This window comes from Plecotus auritus (assembly GCF_963455305.1).
Source record: "Plecotus auritus genome assembly, chromosome: X".
Lineage (NCBI taxonomy): Eukaryota > Metazoa > Chordata > Mammalia > Chiroptera > Vespertilionidae > Plecotus > Plecotus auritus.
The window spans coordinates 131365344-131392302 of NC_137784.1; the positions used below are offsets into that span (position 1 = coordinate 131365344).

General features: G+C 43.3%; 1 protein-coding gene across 1 annotated transcript in view; it reads left to right on the forward strand.

Moving 5' to 3' along the window:
* Positions 1 to 7252: 7252 nt before the first annotated feature.
* LOC308240314 (inhibitor of growth protein 1-like) overlaps positions 7253 to 26959 on the forward strand; it is a gene marked incomplete at both ends in the record, with an annotated part of 57675 nt that continues 37968 nt past the window's right edge. Inside the window, one exon of the mRNA XM_080653202.1 lies at positions 7253 to 7341. Coding sequence (XP_080509328.1) covers positions 7253 to 7341 — 89 coding nt within the window. The remainder of the gene's footprint in view (positions 7342 to 26959) is intronic.

The following is a 26959-nucleotide window of genomic DNA, read 5'->3' on the forward strand; positions in this document are numbered from 1 at the left end:
GCTCACACACACACACACACACACACACACACACACACACACACACACACACACACACACTCACACACCCCACACGTCCACACAGTCGTCTATCACTCCCTCACTCTCTCACACTCTCTTCCTCCCTACCTTCTGGCCAGTCACCATCTTCCAATCAAGAGTAAGATTTTTTTATAGGACACTGGGATTGGAGGCTGTCAGTTCTTCAGCATAGCCTGTCCTACCCTGACCAATCCCCATAGTCTGTATTGTTGTGATCTGGTCTCATGGGACTAGTGATTCCTAGTTCATTACAGCTTTAAATATCTATAGATGACATCATTTCTATGGTTAATAGACAACACAAATTATTTTTTAGTTCAGGATGGCTTTCTTTTCTTCTCTTGAGAGGCAATATGCATAGTCCAAACTCTGGCACCCAACTGCCTGGGCTTCTGTCCTAGCTTCTCCATTTAGAGTTTCACTCACCGGCCTCCTAACATTACCTGAATAATGAGTATGATACTAGAATCTGGGTTCATGAAGTTTAAGAGTTAAAACATGTATCTTGTACACTTGAACAGGATGTGAGAGTTAAAACATGTATCTTGTACACTTGAACAGGATGTGAGGCAAATGTCCTTCTGGACCTGATACTCATTGTCACATGCAGATCATTCTCCTCCCCTCCTCCCTAAAATCCTCAAATTTTGACTAACCTGTCATACTCTGCTAGCCTCTACCCTTACGTACTACAATCACTGACTGACTCCAGGTCAGTCCCCCTTTCCTTGCAGACTGTTGCTCCTGGATGAATGTTCACACTCCTCTTCAATCCATGATGAGGGTTAGTTCTTTCCTCCCTCTACCTGCTGTTTCTCTTTCCTCTCAGTTCCTCTTCCTCCCCTGGACCTGAAGTGTTACTGTTCCCAGGATTCTCTTCTCTGTCCTGTGTTCACTCTATACTCTCTTGGAATAATCTCATCCTGGATTCAACTATGACCTCTAATGTCTTCCAAGTCTCTACCTCTAGCCTCTACCTTTCTCTCAAGCTTTACATTCAAATTTCTAGGACTACTGGAAATTCCATGGTCATCTCATTTTCAGTGTGTCCAAAATCAAACATTAAACATTTCCTTCACTGCCCTTGAAATTCCTTCCAAAAAAGTAAAACCCTAATTCCACCTCCTCCTCTCTGCATGCCTTGCAATTGTACATCTCCACTGCTGACATGATTTCAAATTTAATTTAATCCAACAAATATGTAACAAGCATCCACTACCGTGTCATATTCCATTCAATTGAGTCCTAAAACTGTACTGGCTGCCTCGTGTATACCTGACCCAGGACAAACAAAAATGAGAAATAAATAGCCCTGCTCCATCGTGTGTGTGTGTGTGTGTGTGTGTGTGTGTGTGTGTGTGAGAGAGAGAGAGAGAGAGAGAGAGAGAGAGAGAGAGAGAGAGAGAGAGAATAAGAATATATAGCCAAGTGATTATAATATGGGGCTGAGATAAGTCTTAAAAACCTGAGAGGGTGAATCTATTAAGGGAAAGATTAATGGGTCAGAGAACATTTCACAGAGGAAGTGACATTTGAATTGGGTTTAGATGGATGGATGGGGTATGTGTAAGTGTATGTGTGAAAATATATATATGTGTGTGAGAAAATGTGCATGTGAAAGAATGAGTATGAGTGTATGTGAAAGAGGTGTTTGCGATTATGAGAACTTTTTGAGAGAATATGTGTGTGTGAGGATATGTGTGCTTGCGTATGTACGTATGTGTGAGAACATGTGTGTGAATGCATGCATAACTCTGCAAATAAAAAGTTGTGTGTGACAGAATGTGTATGAGAGTGTATGTGGGTGCATATATGTGAAGACATATGTGCATTAGAGAGAATCAATATTTGGGGGGCATATATGTGTGTGTGTGTATAAGAGTGTGAGTGTGTAAGAGAACATGTACATGGTGTATGGTGTGATGTATGAGTGTGTGAGTGAATATGTGTGTGAGTGCATATGGGTGTGTATATGGGCAGGCATATATATATACACATGAGAATGTGTGATTTTGTAAGCATGTATGTGAAAATATGAGAGAATGTGTATGTGAACATGTGTGAAAGAGAATGGTGTGAGAATGTATGTGGAGTGTACGTGAGAGAATGTGACTTGTGCTTGAGTGTGTATGTGTATGCTTACGTGTGTGCATGTGTTGGTTTGGGGCAGAGCATAAGAGGAATTTCAAACAGGCAGCCTGAGAGAGGACAGAGCCAGGCGTGGGGGTGATTGCTAATGGTATCTTTAATTCCTTCTTCTCTTTATCTGTCATCACCAACTGAGCACCAGTCTCACCCCATCCCCTGCTCTGAAGTCCCATGACCACAGGTCAGGCACTGCTCATTTTTCACTACTGGAAAATGGCCTACTTAATTGGCTTCCCTGCTTCCACTCTCCTCTGGACATCAAGCCTCTGAGGCTTTTGATTTCCCGTCTGGGGAACTTTTCTAAAACACAATACAGGCATGCCTCGTTTCATTGTGCTTCGTTTTGTTACACTTTACAGATACTCCGTTTTCACCAACATCGAGGCAATACCCTCCCCACCAGCAAAAAGATTAGGGCCCAGTGAAGGCTCAGATAACGTTTAGCATTTTTTAGCAATAAAGCATGTGTTGACTAAGGTACATATAGTTTTTTAGACATACTATTATTGCACATTTAATATATTTTATTTATTTCAGAGATGGAGAGAGAGAGAGAGAGAAACATCAATGATGAGAGAGATTCATTTGATTGGCTGCCTCCTGCACACCCCCTACTGGGGATCGAGCTCACAACCTAGGCATGTGCTCTTGACCAGAATCAAACCTGGGACTCTTCAGTCTACAGGCCAATGCTCTACCCACTGAGCCAAACTGGCTAGGGCAGCCGTGGGCAAACTACAGCCCACCGGCCGGATTCGGCCCGTTCGGCTGTTCCATCCGGCCCACGGAGCCGAAAGAGTGGAGCGTTCTCTTGCTCTCCCCTCCGCTCCTTTACTTTGAATTTATATTAGTTCACACAAACACTCCATCCATGCTTTTGTTCCGGCCCTCCGGTCCAGTTTAAGAACCCATTGTGGCCCTCGAATAAAAAAGTTTGCCCACCCCTGGGCTAGGGCCTACTATTGCACACTTAATAGACTATAGTATAGTGTAAACATAACTTCTACATGTATGGGAAACCAAACATTTGTGACTGGGAAACCAAACATTTGTGACTCACTTTATTATGATCCTCGCTTTATTGCGGTGGTCTGGAACTGAACCCGCAATACCTCCGAGATATGCCTGTAAAGCTGCTGCAGCAATGTCAGATGGCCATAAAAGTGTCTAATGCTTACTCTCTATTTCTGTATTCATCTCACTGTGGATGATAACTAGCAGTTTGTGGACTGATACCAACCTGTGGAACTCCCTTAGAATAGATCTTTCTAGATGACAGACAGCACTTAGCAAAGGCTGGTTGCTCTGTAGTATAATAAAGAAGAAAAAGTAAATTAGAGAGACCAGGTAACTAGTAAAGTAGCATGAGTATTGTATTTATCTAGTAATGCAGTGTAAGTGTAGTATTTTGACTGCTTACCAGCCAATAGGGAACGGAGAGTGTCAAACCAGTAGAAAGAAAAGAACAAACTGGAAGGTATGGGTAGTGTATGATGTATGGGTGTTCGATGAAAATTTGCCCTGTCTGTTGTTCTGTTGAGAATTGTATAATTTAAAATTAAAATTGAACAAGCTTAGGGGAAGCTGAGTGAAGAATATATGGGATGGAGGGAGATGGGTGGAGATGGAAGAGGGCACAGAGGAAATAAATGGTGATGGAAAACATAAAATTCAATGAAATAAAAAAAGAATATATGGGAACTCCCTGTACCAGCTCTGCAATGAACTCTGTGACTCTAAAATTATTTCAAAAGAAAGGTTTTGAAGAATGTTCAGAAGCTGTTTTAGCTAATAGAAATAAAGAAATGTATGTAACTAGTGGAATGGTACATTTCTGGAATTCATCATTTTTCATTCACAATGTTGACTAAACTTAAAATTGTATTTTCTTTGGATTTATCCCACCCCTCATGAAAAGGGGAGGGAGTGATCATACTAATCTCACATGATTTCTGCCTTGAAAAAAGTCTCACATTAGTCATTCGGTGGTCAGCACACATCATAGTTTGCCTGGTTTAATCCTGGTTCACTCTGCTTGTCCTGGGGTCCCAGCTGGTTTAGCCTTCCAGCACTCTCCAAAATATCCTGGTTTGGAGAATAAAGTGTATAGTTGCTCTTGATAGAGCTATCACCCAGAAGGTGGTCAATAAGTGTTTGGAAAAAATACAGGTGGAGCAAAAGTAGGTTTACAGTTGTTCAGGTGGAAAATAATACATTTAATAAATAATAATACAAGAATAAACTCAGTTTTGTGTAATCACAACTGTAAATCTACTTTTGCCACACCTTGCATAAGATTCCTTAGGACACACCTCAATGGGTTCAGCAAGTTAGACTGGCCGGGAAAACCCTTAGCAGACAAAGTATTATTATTTTTTAATCTTCACCCGAGGATATTTTTCCATTGATTTTTAGAGAGAGTGGGAGAGGGAAACACAGAGAGAAACATCAATGTGAGAGAAACACATTGATTGGTGACCTTCTGCACGGGCCCCCGACCAGGGCCCAGGCCGGAGAGGAGCCTGCAACGAGATACGTGCACTTGACTGGAATCGAACCCAGGACCCTTTGGTCTGCAGGCCAATGCTCTATCCACTGAGCCAAACTGGCTAGGGCAGCAGACAAAGTATTCTCATCCCCAGAGCCCACACCCCCTTGGGTTACAGGTCTTGAAGATCTGCGCTGTGGGCTCTCACCTTCTCACTGTTATCAGAAGCCCCTCTGTGACCACCTTCTGGCAGAGGAAGCTCACTGGCTGAGTTACTCTTCATGGCCAGCTGTTTCCCAACCACTTCTTGTGTATCCTGAAAAACTCCCAAGTCCTTGAAAGTACATCAGACTCTTCACCCACTTTCCCTCTCTGTAGCAATCATTTTCCAGCACCTGCCCCTGTCACACCCCCTCCCATTCATAGAAGGTTATATGCCCTGGCTTCCTGTATTTTTCCCCACCTCTGTCTGTTGTTACTTTGGCAATTGCAATGTCCACGTGAATTCCTATTCCCCACCTGGCCTCTCAGTGCCCTGACCATCTCAGTCCAACTATCTTCCCCTTAAGCCCACCTCAGCCACTCACTCCCAAGACCTTATCATCACCTCATTATTACCAGTAACTGCAGTGCCTTCAAATCTTCAGTTTCAAGCATTCCCTTCTATGATCACTGCTTCCTGTCTTTTAGCTTGCTAGCACTGGTATTGTCTGTCCAACAATCCTTTAGCCCCAAGGGCCCGCTAATCGATTGATTCCACACACACACACACACACACACACACACACACACACACACGTCCACATTCACCTGCTCTCACATACACATTCCATGCCCTCATTTCCCTGTTAACCAGTTAGATGCTGTGCTCCAGCCCTATAACTGCTCCCATGCTGACACCTTTAGTTTCTTTGTCCCTCTCTCCCTCTGGGGCCCTTGCTTGTCTAAAGTCCCATGCCTCCCTGAACCCCAGGAAAATCCTACTTCCCAGCTGCACTTGAACAGTTGAATGTTGTCAGGCTGCCGACAGGCTTAAACATGATGACAACTTCCCGGGTACTATACTCCTAGTCTCTCTCCCTAAACGACTCTTTCACACCTCCTCTCCTCAAACTTCCAACCTTCCAGCTGATGACCTTGTCCCATACTTCACTGAGAAGACAGGTGCAATGACCTAAGAATCATGTCATCCACTACCATTAACCCTACCCACTGCCCATGTCTGTGTCCCTATTCTTGCCTTGGCCTGGTGACCGTGGATGAAGGGCCTCAGCCCCTATCTAAGACCAGCTCCCATCCCTTTCCACTTCCCAGCTCATACCCTTGCCCCCTTCCTTTCTCTGCACCATCACCTCTCCTTTAATTAAATCTATCCCATCAGCAAACACGCATGCCATTATCTCACATCATCAGAAGGCTCTTTTGTCTCCACATTTCCCTCTAGTGACAGCCCTTGATCTGTGTGCCTGTTCTCAGCAAAACTCTTTAGTAAAGTCACTTGCACCATTGTGCTCTTCCTCCTCCCCTCACTACACATTGCAACGCTTGAGAGTGGTGGAGAGGATGAAGACGCACTAAGAACTAAGGAGGCCATGGGCCGCGTGAAGAGAGCCTTAGGCTTACAAAGTCCCAGGCCTTTGGAGTGGCCAGGATGCAGTGACAATCCCTCGTTGTTCAGATCCCGCAGGGGGAGCTGAGACTGAAGAGAGAATGGACTTGCCAAATGCCTCACAGTGATGGCATCGCATATGCAGCATATGAATCATGTTCATTTTCCTAGTTCTCAAATATCCCAGGCTGCCTTCAATTATTAAACTTTCTTCTGTGGTCCTTATGGTTTTAGTTCCTCAAGTAATAACATGAAATATTATAGGCAAAGAATTCTAGCCAGATTTATAGGGAGTAAAACCTAAAAGTACACCATGGCCCTCTTGCAGACCCACACACTGTATTCCTCTCCCCAGTGGTACCCATTGTCACTGTTGATAATGACAAAAAGCGTCACACTATACTGAACTGCCTCTGGAGAGCTTGCTGCACTTCCTCAGACACTCATCTGCCCTGGAGGTGAACTTGCCTTAGGCTGGTCAAGAATGAACTTAAAAGAGCTTAATATTCACTTGGGGGATGTACTAAAAAACACTAAACTGAACACTTTAAAAGCATGGATTTTATGGTATGTGATATTTAAAATTTTTTATTGATTTCAGAGAGGAAGCGAGAGTGAGAGATAGAAACATCAATGATGACAGGGAATCATTGATCAGCTGCCTCCTGCACATCCCCCACTGGGGATTGAGCCCGCAAACCGGGCATGTGCCCTGACTGGGAATCTCACCATGATCTCCTGGTTCATACATAGGTCGATGCTCAAACACCATGCCACACCGGCCAATCTGGTATGTGATTTTTAATCTCAATTTAAACAAGATAACTCATAAATATCCTATATAATAAAAGCTTAATATGCAAATTATTCCCTTGGGCTGTTGTTCAATGGGGAGTTCTACTAGGAGACCAGAAGTTCAACTGCTTGCTACGACGTGTGCTGACCACCAGGGGGTGGCGCAGAACATGGCATGCATTGGCAATGCAGCACTGGCAGAGGGTGGCATTGGAGGCCCTGCTGTCCCCAATGGGACTGCGGCAGGATGGTGGAGCAGGTGAGTGGGCGGTGCCAGGCCAAGGCGGGTGCATGCGGGGCGGCCTGATCGCCCTGCTGGACGCCCCACAAACAGTGACTGGCTTCTGGGTGTGGCTGCCCGGCTCCCAGTCACTGAGGGAGCTGGAGGGGGGTAGCCCCGAATGATGGCCCCCCAGGTGGGATGGTGGAGAAGGTGAGGGAGCTATGCCAGGCCAAGGCAGGGTGCCAGGCAGGGCTGTGTGGCTGCAGGGCTGCAGCCAGGCTGAGGGCTCAAGCTGGGTCCCAATCTCCGCAGGCCTCCTTGAGGGACCACACCCATGCAGGAATTCGTGTACCGGGCCTCTAGTCTCCAATAACTCAATACAAAGTAAAAAACAAACACCAAATCATTTTGGTGTAATGTGGTGTGATTAAGGGTGGTTTTCAATTAATTGAACATGATCTTTAATACTATTTCATCTTTTAAGTGAGGAAACTTTCACTACATCCCTCTTCTAATGTGAAAAGAAATTCCCTAGGGGTGCCACAAGGCTTGCCCCCTGAAGACCCTGTCTCAATAGGGGAAGAGCACCTACTAGTGTAATGCGTTAGTACAGTGGTCGGCAAACTCATTAGTCAACAGAGCCAAATATCAACAGTACAACAATTGAAATTTCTTTTGAGAGCCAAATATTTTAAACTTAAACTTATAACGCCACTTTTTAAAATAGACTCGCCCAGGCCGTGGTATTTTGTGGAAGAGCCACACTCAAGGGGCCAAAGAGCCGTATGTGGCTCACGAGCTGCGGTATGCCAGCCACAGAGTTAGTAAGAAGCTAGGAAAATTCCTGGGCAAGTAGAATGGTGAAACTGAGACAAGAAAATTAAACAATGCCGAACAGTTTGGGCAGCTTGCAGCCAGTTTGTGAATTGCAAGACCTTATCTCCCCTACCCAAGGACACTTGAGAGCAAATGGTTTATACCTCTCCTCCCGAACCGGAGAATACATAGCTTAAATCACCCTGGCCTGGGAAAATAGAGAACAAAGACCCAATTAATGCCATCTGTGCTGGCTAAACCCAAGGACAGATGAAGTCGGAAACAAATAACAAAAACCCCATTGATGCCAGGCAGACCTAAGATAAAAGTAAAACAATGAAACAGACCAAAGAATAATCCAAAACTCCCCTATACGCTCATTTTGATGCATCAGCATATTAACAGTGGACCTGGAGGCCGGCCGGTGTAGCTCAGTGGTTGAGTGTCAACCTATGAACCAGGAGGTCACGGTTGATTCTGGGTCAGGGCACATGCCCAGGTTGCGGGCTCGATCCTCAGTATGGGGTGTGCAGGAGGTAGCCGATCAATGATTCTCTCTCATCATTGATGTTTCTATCTCTCTCTCTCCCTTGCCCTTCCTCTCTGAAGCCATGATTTATACTTGTATCAGTTTTTTCCTTCCTTGAGTTATTGTCTGCTCCACATGTACACTGTAAGGCCCACTGGAGCAGGCCTCTCTATGGCATTTGCCACAGAATCCCAAGCATGTGGTGCAAGGCCTGGTCCAGATGAGGCCTTCCAGAAATGGCTCAGAATGAAGGGGGGCGGTGATATCAGTAACAGGGTAGAAAGTGCTTGATATCAGTACTCACCAGGGGCAGATCCCCTTGCCTCCGTGTGTATGGCTGGGGGGGAGGGTATGTAGAAATGAAATGATCATTTCTTTGCCCCACTGCCAAGTCCTTTGCCTTCCCTCTGGAGTGGCCCCCTCACCTGGCCTCACTGCTAACGCGCCATCACCCGGCTGAGTACCACACTCGAGAAAACGGAGAGGACTGGGTCCTGCATGCAGAGCAAGAGTCCTAGGGGAAGCAGTGAGCACAAAGGGGCTGGAGGGGAATAAGGGAAGTAAGAGAAAGCCAAGTTCACAGGGGGAAGGTGGGGGCCCTTCCTATGAGTGGTAGGGGCTGCCTGGTGGAAGCCCCTGGGCCCAGTTCACTTCTTTGTGGCCTTAGGGCCATGCCTGGGAGCAGGTGGGAGCCAAAGACCAGGCCCACCCCGGGGCCTTCTGCCACCACCTCTAGGATCTCTGGCTCCACAGATGATTCAAGACTGCAGAAGAGGAAAGAGAAGCTGAGGACTCATGGCCATTGAGTCCCTGAGCACGGGCAGTCACTATGATCCTGTGGCACATGTCTGTCCAGTCTCTTTCTTGGAGGTTTCAAAAAGACATGCATTGGGTGAGTTTCTTGTCCCAATGGCAGAAGCAACACAAATTAACATCTGGGAGAGTGCCAATCTCCATGGCCCACGCACTGTGGGCCCTTCCATCGGCCATGTTTCCCAGTGCTGTCATGGTTAAAAATCTGCCTGTGTCCCTCAGCTGAGTTTCTGGGGCTGTCACTTTTAACCACACACCTCCAGTGTCCTTCAGCCGTGTTTCCAGGGCCCAGGCTGTGAGGTCCACCCACCTGACCTGGAATCCCAGCACCTCCACTGAGGTGCTGCGGGGCTTCGGGCAAGTCCCTGAGCCTTCCTGTGCCCGGGGTCCTCATCTGCAGCAGAGGAGTCATAACAGCATCCACCTCCCCCCAGGGCTCCTCTGAGGACTCTTTTCTTTTTAAAATTCTCCATATATATATACATACACACACACACACACACACACACACTAGAGGCCTGGTGCATGAAATTCTTGCACGGGAGGGGGTCCCTCAGCCCGGCCTGCACCCTCTCCAATCCAGGACCCCTCAGGCAATGTCAGACTGCCTCTCCCAATTCGGGACTGCTGGCTCCTAACGGCTCACCTGCTTGCCTGCCTGATCGCCCCTAACCGCCTCTGCCTTGCCCCACACCCAGGACCTAGGATTCCCTCCTCTGGCGGGTCGCAGACACCCAGGACCTGGGCTTCCCTCCCGTTGGCCGGCTGCAGGCACCAAGGACCTGTGCCAGCTTTGACCGGGCCAGCCACAGCCATGGGGACTGTGGGTGGGCGGCTTCGCCCAAGCTGCAGCCACAGGCTCTGTGTCTGGGACTGAAGGGCAGGTGGCTTGTCCCTCTCCCAGGCTGTAGCCTGGCTTGTCCCCATTCCTCTCCTGCAAGCTCATTCGTGCCTGGCTGGTCCCAATTCCTCTCTTGCGAGCTTATTTGTGCCTGGCTGGTCCCTATTCCTCCTTCCCCAGTGTTGAGTGTCTGATCTATTATGGCATGACTAGTGGCCCAGTGCACGAAATTCGTGCACATTAAAATGGGATTAATTAGAGGAAATAATTTAATATTGCTATTTGCCCTTTCTCTTTAATAGAAGTGTCAGAGATGAAAGAATATTAGTAAAATGTATATGAAAACCTTCCTCCTGTCAGAGTCTGGGGCACATCACGGGACCCAGAGTCAAGTCCCTGCCCACCCACATGCACCTCAAAATCGCATGATACCCAACCCGGCTGCCCCCCCCCATTGGGATAGACCCAGACCTGGCTAGTCCCACCCTTGTCAAGCCCCACCGGGCAGGGAACGGAGCCTCAGGTCCCCTGGCCCGGCACTAGGATGGGGGGCATGGCCTGAGGTCCCCCAGCCCAGACCGGGGTGGTGGGGCGTGCCTTGAGGTCCCCTGTCAAGCCCCGCCAGGTGTGGGACATGGCCTGAGGTCCCCCGTCAAGCCCCGCCAGGTGTGGGACATGGCCTGAGGTCCCCCGTCAAGCCATGCCAGGTTGGGGGGGCGCAGCCTCAGGTCCCCCAGCCCGGCACCGGGATGGGGGAACAGCCTCAGGTCCCCTATCAAGCCCCATCGGCAGAGGGGCACAGCCTCAGGTCCCCTGGCTCGGTGCTGGGGCGGGGGATGCAGCCTGAGGTCCCCTGGCCTGGTGCCAGGGTGGGGGGCGCGGCCTTAAGTCCCCTGTCAAGCCCCACTTGGTGGGGGGCATGGCCTGAGGTCCCCCAGCCTGGAGCTGGGGCCAGGGGAGCTGCCTGAGGTCCCCTAGCCCAGCACCAGGACGGAAAGCATACCTTGAGGTCCCCTATCAAGCCCTGCCAGGTGTGGAAGATGGCCTGAGATCCCCTGTCAAGCCCTGCCTGCCTGAGGTCCCCTGTCAAGCTCCACAGGGGCGGGGGAGGGTGTAGCCTCAGGTCCCTGCTAATTGCTTGTTAAGGCACCTTATGGGAACTTGGCCTCAGCTGTGGGTGCAGCCATCTTTGTGACAGAGTGATGGTTAATTAGCATACTCCCTCTTTATTAGATAGGATGGCGTGAGGGCATGATGGCATGAGAGCATGATGGCCATTTGCATATTAGCTCTTTATTATACAGGATATACACTTAGTGGCCAGATTATTATGCGTTCAGAGATCATAATATTCTGGCCACTCAGTGTGTGTGTGTGTGTGTGTGTGTGTGTGTGTGTGTATATATATATATACATATATATATATATATATATATATATATATATATATATATATATATATTTTAGAGGCCTGGTGCATGAATTCGTGCATGGGTGGGGTCCAGCCAGCCTGGCCAGGGGGAGGGGACATGGTCAGTTGGCCAGCCTGCCTGCTAGTCGAATTACTGGTCGAGGGGAAAATTTGCATATTAGCCTTTTATTATATAGGATATACACTGAGTGGCCAGATTATTATTCGTTGAGAGATCATTATAATCTGGCCACTCAGTGTATATATTTGATTTCAGAGAGGAAGGGAGAGGGATAGAGAGATAGAAACATCAATGATGAGAGAGAATCATTGATCAGCTGCCTTCTGCACGCCCAACACTGGGGATAGACCTGAAACCCGAGCATGTGCCCTGACTTGGGAATTGAACCTGGGACCGTTCAGTCCACAGGCCGATGCTCTATCCACTGAGCCAAACCAGCTAGGGCTCCTCTGAGGATTCTTGGGGAAAGATGCAGGCCCAGTTGCTCAGCCCACTGCCTGGCACATAATAATATCCATGTTACTTGTAACTGTTTTTTCATAATTAAGGTCATGTGTTGTTTTTTTCTTTAGCATAATATTAACTATGCACACCTGTTCCTTAACTATTTTTGCATGATTGGCATATTCTGTCACATGCTATAATCTAGCTCAATTTAATGCCTTTATAATGTTCTGGTTTAGTATCTTTTTCATGAATATTTATTTGCATTTCACATTATCTCTTAGAAATATCACTGGAGGATTGAAGAATATGAACATCTTTGAGACTGTAGACAGATCTTTCCTAGCAGGCCTTTTGGCAAGAAACACCAATTTGCTTTCTTAATGCCAGCAAATGAAAATACCCATTTGTTTTCACTCAAATGATCATTTTTAATTACTCTCTTACAAATGGCAAACTTATCCTCTCCTTATTTGCATTTCTTTGACAACTAATTACAGTATTACTTAATACTTAATGGCTGTTTGTATTTTTCCTTTGGTGAATTGCCTGTATCTATTAATTACCCACTTAGCTGCTGGAGACTCAGTATTTTTATCCTCAAATTTTAAGACCAATCCATATATTAGCCTTCTGTCCATTATATTTGTTGTACATTTTTGCTCTATGCATCGCTTACATTTTAGTTGTGTTTATGATGCTTGATGTAAATATTTAAAATTTTTTATATTAAGATTTTTCTCTGTAATTTATTTTATTGCTTTCAAGCTCAGAATGTTCTTTTTTTTATTATTGATTTTAGAGAAGAAGGGAGAGGGAGAGAGAGATAGAAACATCAATGATGAGAGAGAATCACTGATCGGTTGCCTCCTGTATGTGCCCCACTGGGTTTCAAGCCCACAACCCAGGTATGTGTCCTGACCAGGACTCCAACTATGACCTCCTGGTTCACAGGTCTATGCTCAACCACTGAGCCACCCCAGCTGGGACAGAATGTTGTTTCCTATCCACAGAGGATGTAAGTATTACCTGATATTTTAGGCTAATATTTATTTACGTTCACCTTCAATCCTTTTGATATGTATTTCAGAGTATGGTATGTGTTCAGGTTTTACAGTGATTTTCCCCCTCTCAATAGCTAAATGTTCTGGTACCATCTTTTAATCATCCTTACATTGTGATGACCGCTGTTTCCTTTATTTATATGGTAGATATCTGTGTGTCCCACTTTAGTCTCCTTTTTCAAAAAAATATACTTTTCTTGATTTCAGAGACAGGAAGGGAGAGGGAGAGAGATAGAAACATCAAGGATGAGAGAGAATCATTGATTGGCTGCCTCCTGCATGCCTCACACTGGGGATCGAGCCCATAACCGGGGCATGTGTTCTAACTGGGAATTGAACCTTGACCTCCTGGTTTGTGGGTTGACACTCAACCACTGAGCCACACCAGCTGGGCCCACATTGGTCTCCTTTTGATCCCCTCATTTCTTGGATACCAAGGTGACTTGGTTACAGTCTATGTCAGTGATTTTCAACCTTTCTCATCTCATGGCACACAAACTAATTACTAAAATTCTGCCGCACACCAAAAAATACATTATATTTTTTTGCTAACCTGACAAAAATAGGTATCTTTTTGATTCATTCGCATCGGACGGCTCTTGTGTTGGCTGTTGTCATTTTTTCATTTGACAATCTAAGGGAAAAGAGGTCAGTGCCCCTGACTAAATAGTCAGGTACTGCATGTTTTAAAAATTCTTGTGACACCCTGGTTGAAAATCTCTGGTCTAGAATTCTATCTTGTAGCACTGGTAGAAATGTGAACCATGGGCAGAAATATAGAAAAAACAATTTTTAAATATCAAGTTTGTTGGGAAGATAACCTGCATCATGCTACTGCCAAAGTTCCAACTTGCTTCAATGAACAGAGTTCAGCTTTGTAGCGTATTTTGTAGAGGAAGCTCAACTTCAGCAAGGAGTAGGAACTCCTCCACCTGCTGTACAAGTCTGAGGGCCACAGCTCCCGATATTTGCTGTGTGAGCTGTCCCACTGATGACCGCCTCCGATTGTTATAAGGCAATCACTAAGAGGCCTGTGTGTCTTCTAAAGTAAACCAAATGAGTAGCAGCTGTGTGGCAGCCAATGAAGGGAAAGCAACACTTGGAAGAGGCCCAGAAGTAGGCAAAATTACAGGGAGTACAGTGCGATCTGACAAAATGAGAGTTTTGAAGAAAATCTGCTCTGTCCCACGTGGCCGAGAGGCATCAGAGAACAAGGGTGAGGGTCCTCCTTCAGGGGTGGCAGGTAACATGCTGCATTCACACTGGAGGAATCACTCAAATTCAGGAGACACACTTCACATTATGTGGAAGAAGAAACAGGAATGAGCATGACGTTCTGATTCTGGTGGGAGGCAGAGCAGGCATGGCTTCAGGAGGAAGAGATGAAATTGAGGAAGGGAGAGAAGACAATAATTAAGAGGGCAAGGGTCCAAGGAGGGCCCAGCTGGTGTGACTCAGCGGTTGAGCGTTGACCCTGGAACCCAGAAGTCAGTGTTTCTTTTCTGGTGTTAGTGCCCCCCTGTGCACCCAAGGGAGCCAGATATGACCTCGGACGCACAGACACTGGGTGTCAGCACAATATCATGTTCAAGAGCGTGAGCTTAGAATCCAGAGGTTCATGAAGCTCATATGGTGGTTAGAGGTGTTCCCCTTCATAAGGATTGCCGCAGTCTCGAACCCTTGGCTGGGACCTGCACCTCTTCATTTCTCTATGGTGCTGCAAATGGCTCCCCCACCCCCACCACCCCAGCACCAAATCAGTGTGAATTAGTGACTATAGAGGGAGGAGCAACATAAACCACACCTCTAATGTCAACATGAAATCAATGATTGCAATGAAATGTGTAGTAAATTGAGAAAGTCTTACCAATCTCCGTGGCAGGTGTGGTTCTGTGAGCAGGATCTGTTGATCTGCAAACTCCAACTGCTGGGCTTCTGAAGGGCACTGCCCTTCCAGGGATCAAATGGCACCAAATGCCGATACCCAGGACCAGCACGCCTCTATGTCAACCTAGAAAATGCAAGAGAGATAGGCAGTTAAGCCAAGGGAATGGGGATTGACTCATCACATTCCCTTCCCCAACTCTGGAATGCATGCTATTCTTAAAGAGAAATGTTAGTTACATCTCATGTATAACATAGATGTCATGTTTCTTTTCATCCTTCCTTTCCATTTCAAAATATTTACACCTTAAACTACTTAGTTTATGCTAATCCCTCCTTTTTTCACAACAGGGCAAATTATTACTTTCATAATTATGTTTGACTGTCTTGGACACATGGATTATTTCAAAGTAGTAGCGTGAGCGTGTGTGTGTGTGTCAGAGAGAGAGAGAGAGAGAGAGAAAGAGAGAGAGAGAGAGAGAGATACAAACATGGGTGCTGTAATGTTAGTGTGTGTGTTGTTTTGTGTATTTAAAGAAACATTAAATGGGCTTTTGGAGAATATAAAATGTATGAGTAATATATGCAGAAGACAACATATTATATGTATATATATTTTATTCTTCACCCAAGGATATGTTTTTATTGATTTTTAGAGAGAGAGGAAGGGAGGGAGGGAGAGAGAGAAACATGGGTGTGAGAGAGAAATACCTGGTTCATAGGTTCTACTTTTCTGTATACATGGTACAGATGTGCATTATAATTCACTTATACATTTCAGCTCATCACTTATCAGCCTCAACTAATGTGCTTCATAAGAGAAAATGCTATTTCTGCGATACGTGCTGCGTGTTCAGCTTTGCTCACACACACTCATAGAGAGAACACGAACTGCACCAGGACTAAATGTACATAACCTGGACATAACCTGTGCAGCCTTTGTCTTGGACCAGGGAGAGCCATCCTGCAGGCGGATTTGGTGCACCTGCTCTCAGAGCACAGGTGTCACATGGAGACAGAACAGGGAAGGAAAAACAGGTGACTCAGTCACTGCAGTGTCCCTGCAGCAAGACCTGCCAGCCCGTCACACAACACAGGGTGTCTGCGTCCCCTCAGCCCCACCACAGAGCAACCGACATCCCAAGACGCATGTACTAGTACACACACACACACACACACACACACACACACACACACACACACTTGGAGTGACATTATACACAGATGCCTGATACTGATGCATGTAATCCACGCTCTTTGCCTCCACACATGCACATGCAAATGGTTCTGCTTGTAGTTCTGGATGCTATTTTCAGCTCCTCTTAGTTCCTTATTTTAAAACGCACGTAGAAATCCTAAAATGATGTTTATTTTTCATTGTTGACACTGTTATAGATTTTTCCCCATGAAAAATACGAAGCATCAGTAATCAAATACCTAGGAATGCTTACTGCAAATATATACTGCACAGACTGAAGAATATTTTTTCTGTTTATACACATATTCTATATCATATAAAAAGCTATTAAATTGTACACTTTCAATACTTTCTTCCATTCACATTTTTGCACATCTCTTCAACTATGACTTTAATGGACCACTTTCAAGAGATAACCAAAATATCAACTACAGTTATTTTTCCAATTACTAAAGCAATACATCCTTATAAGAGACCAATGAAAGGAAGGATGCTGAATGAAAACAGTAAGTAGTCCTCCTGTCCGCTGGTCCATGGTCCAAACATCTTCCCTAAAGGTTTTGTGCATACTCTTGCAAATGATTTCTTTTCATATTTTATACTAAGAGGAGTACAACTATCTCCTCTCCTTTTAAAGATGTGTACAGGCAGGTGGATAGATACATGATGGATGACTGGATGGATAGACAGATAGATGATAAGTAGATAGATGATAGATAGAATACTATGCAAACACCTTCTTTTGCACAACAGGCACAGTGTGTTAAACCGAGAACATTGAACAACACCAAACTAACATTTCAAATAACCCCAAAGTCTCAGAGGGCTTGGATAAGAAAATGCTTGCAAAGTTTTAGTTCACAATCAAATCAAACTTGCCTGCAGAGAGAGAATGCACAGAAGAAAACATAAGGGGGGCAGGATAAATAGCAACTCCACAATCTCCGATTTCATAGTGAATTTCAGACCATCAGGAAATAAAGTTATAAAATGGACGAGCTTCCATTTTTCAGGTCCCAGTATAATTGTTGTTCCATTTTATCTGCTCTTTGATTGATCAATCAAAGAAGCAGATGACATAGAGCTATCATCTCCCCAAATCAGCAGCCATGATTTTCGGGAGAATTACCTGGAATGTCTAGTCTTTCATTCCCTTCCCCAGTGAGGATTTCAATCCCTTGTGACGGGAAAAAGGGAAAGAAAACAGTGCTTTGCAGTTGTTGTGTCCAAATGAGGGCACTTTTCTTGATCTGAGCCCAGCACCACACCTCAGGCAGAAATTGTCTCATCTTCACCCCAACGCCCCCTCCCCACGGTTATTAGCTATTTAGTGGAGCTGCTTTGAAGCTGTAGGGTTTGTGATTCTAATTGTCCCAAAAACATGTATTTCCATAAAAGGATGAGCTGGAAGTTCCCTTACTTATTTTAAAGGCACACTTTATAAAATATGTTATGAAGAAAATACATTCTTGCCTTTTTTGCACCTCTCCATTGCCAGATGAATGGGCATAAACTTTCACACATATTTCCTTTAAGCTTTTAAGATTTCATGGGGCTTGCAGTCATCATACAGATACTGTCATAGGAAACTGGGGTATGACAAAGCAGAAAAAAGGGGTTAAGAGTCTGAAGTCATATTTAAATTTCCAAGGACTCATTAAGCTGCACTGTTTGACTTCTTTAACCATCGTTTATATATACTATTAATTAAAATTTTATTTTGAGATAAATAAGATTCACAGTTGGCTGTAAGAAATCATTATAACAGTAATAATAATAATAATAAAAAAGATTTCATTGGGGCTTGAATTCCATTTGTAGACTTGTAGGGAGCGGTTATAGGGTTAAGCCTCGGACTGACCTGCTGGCAAAGTCGCAAACAAGTCCCAGCTTGGAGGGCACAGTCCTCTAAGCATAATTAAGCTTGATCTTGTGACTGCTCCCTAGATCTTTCCTGGGTAGCTAATGGGCTGTGGGAGGGGCAGCAAGTGCTGCCAAAACAAGTGAAACTTAAAAGAACATTGTAAATTACCTTGTTTGCCCCTGACTATAAAACATCAGCTTTGCAGTCTGGATCTGTTCTGTAGCCTCAGCAAGGCACAGAAGATCAACCTAGACCCAGCTTACTCTCTTTGTCTTTTTCTTCATCCTTCACTGGCCCTCCCTCAGGCTCGCCGAACCCTTGGCTGTGCTGGCACGGCACAAGTGGTGCCCAACGCAGTGCTGAGTTTAGCCCAAGTGGCACTCAATGCGGACCTGAGTGTGAAGGAACTGCAATTGTCAGGTGAAAGGAGGCTCCAAGGCATGCGCATGCAGTAAGTAAGGAAAGGGTGTAGTACTATCTAGGTGTAAAACATGGGAAATTCAGGATCGCAGGGAAAGAATGTATGCGTATCCATGCTTAAGGCTATGCTCCAAGCAAGCGGCTGTTCTGTGAGGTATGAACAGCTTTTCAATTTTTTGGATTTTATGAGTAACACCTGCCCATGGTTTTCTGAGGAAGAAAAGGTAAATATAGAGGCATGGAAGAAGGTAGGAAAACAACTTCACGATCATTATATAGCTGAAGGTCCAGATGAAATGCCTGCCTCTACTTTCAGTCTGTGGTCCCTGATTCAGGACTGCCTAGAGCCCACTCCAGAAGGGGAGTGGAGGAATGTGGCAGGGAAATGCAAATTTTGGCCAAATTGGGTGTTAGTTATTACTTTGGAAAGCAAAAAAGAAAGAAAAAAATTAAGATCTGTCTTTATCTATTAAGCATGAAAAGAATTTTGGCCAGATCTGTTGCTGAAACTTCCCCTGAAGTAAGCAGGATGTGGGGGAAGGAAAACACATGGCGAGCCAATATGGAAGCCCACTCTCCCGGTATGCTAATTTAAAGTTTCCTTTCTTGCCATGAAAAAGTCTTAAAAATTTAGAAATGGATCTTGAAAGGGAAAGTGGAGCTTATCAGAAGCCTGAGAATCCACAACTGCGGCACCCACCAAACAGCTGGGAGCCCCAGAACACTGGTCCCCAATTGGCGCAAACACGCGGATTCAGAGGAGCTCTACACTCCACCACGGAAAGGTCAGATTTCACCTGGGATAAGGCGAGGTCTCTGGTCCCGGCGGGAGAGAGGAACGCATGTTTTTCGGGAGCTGGAGGACCAGGGAAGTCTGTGCCTAGAAAAATCTGTGGCAGTTGGGGCTGGCGTGATCAGTGAATGTGGAAGGGGGTCCTCAGAGCTGCTAACAGAAGGGATCTCTAAAAAGCAACCCATTTTGATCTGACGTGCAGGGACAGCCTAAGAATTTCAAAGGTGTGCCGGCTGCTTAGACTTGAGCGCAGACCCATTGTTCGCACACTTGGGCTTTTTCCTCTTCAAATCCTTGCTTCTGATTACTAAGCCCAATACATAGGATCACCCAGTTGGGGATACCCTGGGAGATTGCAGGGAAAGTTGTTTTTCTGGAACCTGGGGATCGGAGCAGGGAGTGACCATCGGAGAGCCAGCTCTGAGGCAGCCCACTCCCACAAACCAGTAGTGAGTGCCACAGGGAAAGAAGGCTCTAACACTGCCTAGAGAGGCCACAGATAGATCCAGAAGTCAATCCAGAAACACTGCCACCCAGGGGCTGAATCACAAATTGACTCTTGTGTAATCAAAAATAAAGGAATACGAGAAATTAAGACACACCACCTGCTTAAAATCAGGACTGGCTTACAACACTGAAGAGCAGTGGAATGCAGGGAACTGCAATACTGTCCGGACTGAGAAACAGGCGTGCCAAACAGAACAACAGAGGAAGTGAATGACCTTCACTACTCCACATTTTATTTTTATTTTTATTTTTTATTTTCATTTTTTGCATCTTTTACTCAAGAAACTATTTTTTTTCCTCACTTGATTTTACCTTTTTAATTATTACATTTTTATTTTCAATCCGTATTATTACTACTGCTATTTTATCTTTTTTTTAAAGTGTCATTTTATTTTCTCTTTATTTTACTTTGGGATTAGTGTTACACATTCTAGTTTCATCTTTCCTTTAGCATCGTTTTACTCTATCTCAACTCTACCTTTATGCCATCACTCTCTTCCTAACCTTTCCCTTTTCGGTGTCCTGTTTATCTTACCCCTTTCCTGCTTTAGATTTTCCCTATTCTTTCTGTTTGCCCCCTGTTAAAATTTCACCCTACTTATATATCTCACCTCCAATCCCCTGCTCCAAGTCCATACACACCTCTCTCTTTGCGGTCTTAACTATCCAAAAAATTGTTTTTCTTTGTCCTTTTGTTGTTGTTTGCTTGAATGTAGATTATATCGAATTTTTATGCTTTTTTGTGAGATTGTTTTGCTTATTCTTCTTTTGTTTATTTTTTTGTTTGTTTAGTGCTTCTGTTTTCCCTTGCCTCACTCAATATTAGTTGGTGTTGTAGTTTGTATTAATCCCCAGGTACTTGTTGCTGGCATTTGCTGGGATTAGTGGCTGTTCTATTGCAGTTTTATCCCCATATATATAGTTTTTTCACCTTTCTCTCTTAGTCTCTTTCTTGTCTCTATTACTTTATTTTTTTCCTTTTCCCAATTTCATTTTGACACTCCTTTTTTTTCTTTCTTTCTTTTTCCTTTTCTTCTTTCTCTCCTATCGCCTAATTTGCCTTTCCCTGGTGGTCACCTTTATTGGAGGTTATTAATATCGTGAATACATTTCTGTTCAGTGCCTTGTGTGTTGTACCTGGTTGTGCTATATTTTGTGCCTTTAAATCAACGCAGGAGAGAGAGAATTACATAACCAGACATCCAGAGAAGAGAGACCATGGGGAGACAAATAAACAGCCCACATATGAAAGAAAAGCAGGCATCACCAGAGGAAGTAAATGAAATGGAGGCAAGCAACCTTCCAGAGAAAGAATTCAGAGAAATGGTCATAAGGTGGCTGAAAAGAATGGGAGACAAATTTGACAATATGAGCAAGAACCAAGAGGAAATGAAGAAGAACCAAGAAATGAAAAATGACATCGCTGCTGTAAAGAACTCAATAGAAGCATCAAGAGTAGACTAGAAGAAGCAGAGGACCGCATCAGTGAGTTAGAAGACAGGATGGGAAAAAAATACCCTACAGCAGCTTCTAGAGAAAAAAATTAAAAAGTAGGAGGAGAGCCTAAGGGAACTTTGGGACAACACGAAACAAAACAACATCCGCATAATAGGGGTTCCAGAAGGAAAGGAAGCTGAGCAAGGAATATAAAACCTGTTTGAAGAAATAATGACAGAAAACTTCCCTGATATAGGAAAGAAAAAACCCACACAAATCCAAGAAGCTCACAGAGTCCCAAGCAAATGAACCCCAAAAGACCGACGCCAAGGCACATTATAATTAAATTGGCAAACACCAACGACAAAGTAAGAATCTTAAAAGTGGCAAGAGAGAGACAGAAAGTTACCTACAAAGGAACCCCCATCAGACTAGCAACTGATTTCTCAACAGAAACTCATCAGGCCAGAAGGGAATGGAATGAAAAATACAAAGTCATGCAAAGGAAGGGTCTGAATCCAAGAATACTGTACCCAGCAAGTCTATCAATCAAAATTTAAGGTGAAATCAGGAGCTTCACAGACAAAAAAGGACTAAGGGAATTTATTACCACCAAACCAGCAATGCAAGAAATGCTAAAGGTTCTGCTGTAAAAAAAAGAAATAGGAAGCAAAGAAGGAACACAGGGGTAAAGAATAAAAATGGTGACAAATAAGTACCTATCAATACTAACTTTAAATGTAAATGGATTAAATGCCCCAATCAAAAGACATAGGGTAACAGATTGGATAAGAAAACAAGACCCATATATCTGCTGTCTACAAGAAACCCACCTCAGAAAAAAAGGCGCACACACACTGAGGGTGAAGGGATGGAAAAAGGTTTTCCAGGCAAATGGAACTGAAAAAAAAGCTGGGGTAGCAATACTTATATCTGACAAATTAGATCTCAAAGTGAAGGACTTAACAAGAGATAAGGAAGGCCACTTCATAATACGAAAGGGAGCAATCCATCAAGAAGAAATAACTCTGGTAAACATATATGCACCCAATACAGGAGCACCCAAATACATAAAAAAAACTCCTGGAGGATATCAAGGTAGATATTGACAGCAATACAATCATAGTAGGAGACTTTAATACCCCACTATCACCATTGGACAAATCGTCTAAACAAAAAACCAGCAAAGAAACATCAATCCTAAATGACTCACTAGACCAGATGGAATTAATTGACATCTTCAGAACATTTCACCCCAAAGCCACAGAATATACATTCTTCTCAAGTGCACATGGGTCATTTTCAAAGATAGACCATATGTTGGGACATAGGCAAAGTCTCTTCAAATACAAGAAGATAGAAATCATATCAAGCATCTTCTCAGACCACGGTGGCATAAAACTGGAAATCAACTACAATAAAAACAATCCAAAAAAAACCTAACACATGGAGACTAAACAGCATGCTATTAAATAATGACTGGGTTACCAGAGAGATCAAGGAAGAAATAAAAAACATCATGGCAACAAATGACAATGAAAACACTACAATCCAAAATCTATGGGACACAGCGCAAGCAGTTTTGAGAGGGAAGTTCATAGCTCTACAAGCCTACTGCAAAAAACAAGAAACAATAGTAAATTACCTAACCCTACAACTCAAAGAGTTAGAAAAAGAGCAACAAGAAAAGCCCAGTGTAAGCAGAAGGAAGGAAATAATAAAGATCAGAGTGGAGACAAATGACATAGAGACCAAAGAAACAATACAAAAGATCAACAAAACCAAGAGCTGGTTCTTTGAAAGGATAAACAAGATTGATGAACCTCTAGCCAGGCTCACCAAGAAGCAAAGAGAGAGAACCCAAATAAACAAAATCTGAAATGAAAGACTTGAAATAAGAACAGATGCCACAGAAATACAAAGGATTGTTAAAAAATACTATGAACAAGTCTATTCCAACAAATTGGACAACCTGGAGGAAATGGACATATTCCTAGAAAAATATAACCTTCCAAAACTCAATCAGGAAGAATCTAAACAGCACAATAGGCCAATAACTATGGAAGAATTTGAAGCAGTCATCAAAAAGCTTCTGGCAAACAAAAGCCCGTGGCCAGACGGTTTCACAGGAGAGTTTTACCAAACATTCAAGGGAGAACTAAAACCTATCCTCCTCAGACTATTCCAAAAAATTCAAGAGAAAGGAACACTTCCAAGATCCTTCTATGAAGCCAGCATCACCCTAATACCAAAACCAGATAAAGATAACACAATGAAGGAGAATTACAGGCCAATATCCCTCATGAACATAGATGCCAAAATCCTCAACAAAATTCTAGCAAATCGGATCCAGCAGTACATCAGAAAGATCATACACCATGACCAAGTAGGATTTATTCCAGGAATGCAAGGATGGTACAATATCCACGAATCAATAAATGTGATACATCACATAAACAAATTGAGAGATAAAAATCACATAGTCATATCAATTGATGCAGAAAAAGCATTTCACAAAATCCAATACCTTTTCTGGATAAAAACTCTCAGCAAGGTGGGAATAGAAGGATCATACCTCAACATAATAAAAGCTATATATGATAAACCCATGGCTAACATCATACTCAATGGGCAAAAACTAAAACCATTTCCCCTAAAAACAGGAACAAGACAGGGATGCCCACTCTCACCACTCCTGTTTGACATAGTACTGGAATTATTAGCCATTGCAATTAGACAAGAAGAAGAAATAAAAGGCATCCAAATTGGAAAAGAAGAAGTAAAGCTGTCCTTATTTGCAGATGACATGATATTGTACATAAAAAACCCAAAAGACTCCATCAACAAACTATTAGACTTAATAAATGAATTCGGCAATGTAGCAGGATACAAAATTAACGCCAAGAAATCCATGGAATTTCTATACACCAATAGTGAACTTACAGAAAGAGAGACAAAAAAAGCAATCCCATTTACCATCGCACCAAAAAAATTAAGGAGTAAACCTGCCGAAACCGGTTTGGCTCAGTGGATAGAGCGTTGGCCTGCGGACTGAAATGTCCCGGGTTCGATTCTGGTCAAGGGCATGTACCTTGGTTGCGGGCACATCCCCAGTGGGAGGTGTGCAGGAGGCAGCTGATTGATGTCTCTCTCTCATCGATGTTTCTAGCTTTCTATCCCTCTCCCTTCCTCTCTGCGAAATATCAATAAAATATATTTAAAAAAAAAAAAAAGATACTAGGAGTAAACCTAACCAAGGAGGTAAAAGACCTATACGTGGAAAACTACAGGACACTGAAAAAAAGAGACAGAGGAAGATGTAAACAGATGGAAGAACATACCATGTTCATGGATTGGTAGAATCAACATCATTAAAATGTCCATACTACCCAAAGCAATCTATAGATTCAATGCACTCCCCATTAAAATACCAATGGCATATTTCACAGACCTAGAAAGAATGCTTCAAAAATTCATTGGGAATAAAAAAAGACACCGAATAGCCACAGCAATCCTGAGAAAGAAGAATAAAGTAGGAGTGATATCAATACCAGATTTCAAGCTGTATTACATAGCCACTGTCCTCAAAACAGCCTGGTACTGGCACAAGAACAGACATATAGATCAATGGAATAGAATAGAGAATCCAGATATCGACCCAAACCACTATGCGCAATTAATATTTGACAAAGGAGGCATGAACATACAATGGAGTCAAGACAGTCTCTTCAATAAATGGTGTTGGGAAAATTGGACAGATACATGCAAAAAAATGAAACTAGATCACCAACTTACACCATACACAAAAATAAACTCAAAATGGATACAGGACTTAAATATAAGTCGGGAAACCATAAAAATACTAGAGGAATCCACAGGCAGCAAAATCACAGACATATGCCAAAAGAACTTCTTCACTGATACTGCCGCTAGGGCAACAGAAGCCAAAGAGAAAATAAACAAATGGGACTACATCAAAATAAAAAGCTTTTTTACAGCAAAAGAAACCATCAACAAAACAACAAGAAAGCCCACTGCATGGGAGAACATATTTGCAAATGTTATCACTGATAAAGGTTTAATCTCCAACATCTACAGGCATCTTATACAACTCAATAAAAGGAAGATAAATGATCCAATAAAAAAATGGGCAACGGACCTAAATAGAATCTTTTTGAAAGAAGACAGAAGGAAGGCCAAGAGAAACATGAAAACATGCTCAAAGTCACTAATTATCCGAGAGATGCAAATCAAAACGACAATGCGGTACCATCTCACACCTGTCAGAGTAGCTACCATCAACAAATCAACAAACGACAAGTGTTGGCGAGGATGTGGAGAAAAAGGAACCCTCGTGCACTGCTGGTGGGAATTTATACTGGTGCAGCCACTGTGGAGACCAGTATGGAGTTTCCTCAAAAAACTGAAAATGGAACTCCCATTTGACCCAGTAATCCCACCCCTAGGAATATATCCTAAGAAACTAAAAACACCAATCAGAAAGGATATATGCACCCCTATGTTCATAGCAGCACAATTTACAATAGCTAAGATTTGGAAACAGCCTTGGTGCCCATCAGCAGATGAGTGGATTAAAACACTGTGGTACATCTGCACAATGGAATACTAGGCTGCCATAAAAAAGAAGGAATTCTTACCATTTGTAGCAACCTGGATGGAATTGGAGAACATTATGCTAAGTGAAATAAGCCAGTCAATGAAAGAAAAATACCACATGATCTCACTCATTTGGGGATAATAAAAAACATTATAAACTGATGAACAAAAAGATAGATACAGAGGCAGTAAAGCATCGAACAGACTGTCAAATCACAGCGGGAAGGTTAGAGAGAGGTGGGGGAAATAAGAGATCAACCGAAGGACTTATATGCATGCATATAAGAGTAACCAACAGATGCAAAACATTGGGGGGTGAGGGGGCAATGGTAAGATATGTACACATATAATACCTTAATAAAAAAAATTAATAAAATAAAAAAAATTAGAAATGTATCTGGAATTTCTGTGCTCGTGGGGAGAGTACCTAGCTGTAAGATGGAATGCACGCATGGTCCGATTTCGGACATTTAGATTGTCTTCAGCTGGAATCTCTCTGCAAAAGCTATAGAAAATGAGAAACCCAGAACTGGTTCTTTTTCCTAAGAAAAATGGCAAAAAAGTCTTCTCAAAAGAAATTCAAGCTAATTCCAGCAACAGGATTTACATTTCCATAATAAAGAGTAGTTTTCAAAATGCTAATGAACCTTGTTAAAAAAGTTAACTTTTAAGGCCTTCAAGAAAATAAGTAAATTTGTCTGTGTTATAGAATTTATCCAAAGTAAATGCCTTAAAATAATTGGAATTGGATTTGAATCTCAAAAAAATTGTTGAAATATAGATAAAGATATATTAATTATAAAGATCTAAATAGCCCAGGTAACTGGCTACGCCCTTTGATTAATGGAGGAAGGGGTAGACACCCTTCCCCCAGCATACAGGTAATCTAGTTTCCTGCCAGGAACCATCTTTGAAAAATGTGGTAATTTACATTCGAATAAACCAAACCTGGTTTTCCAGAGCCACTGGCAAATAAAAATTAAATTTTAAATTT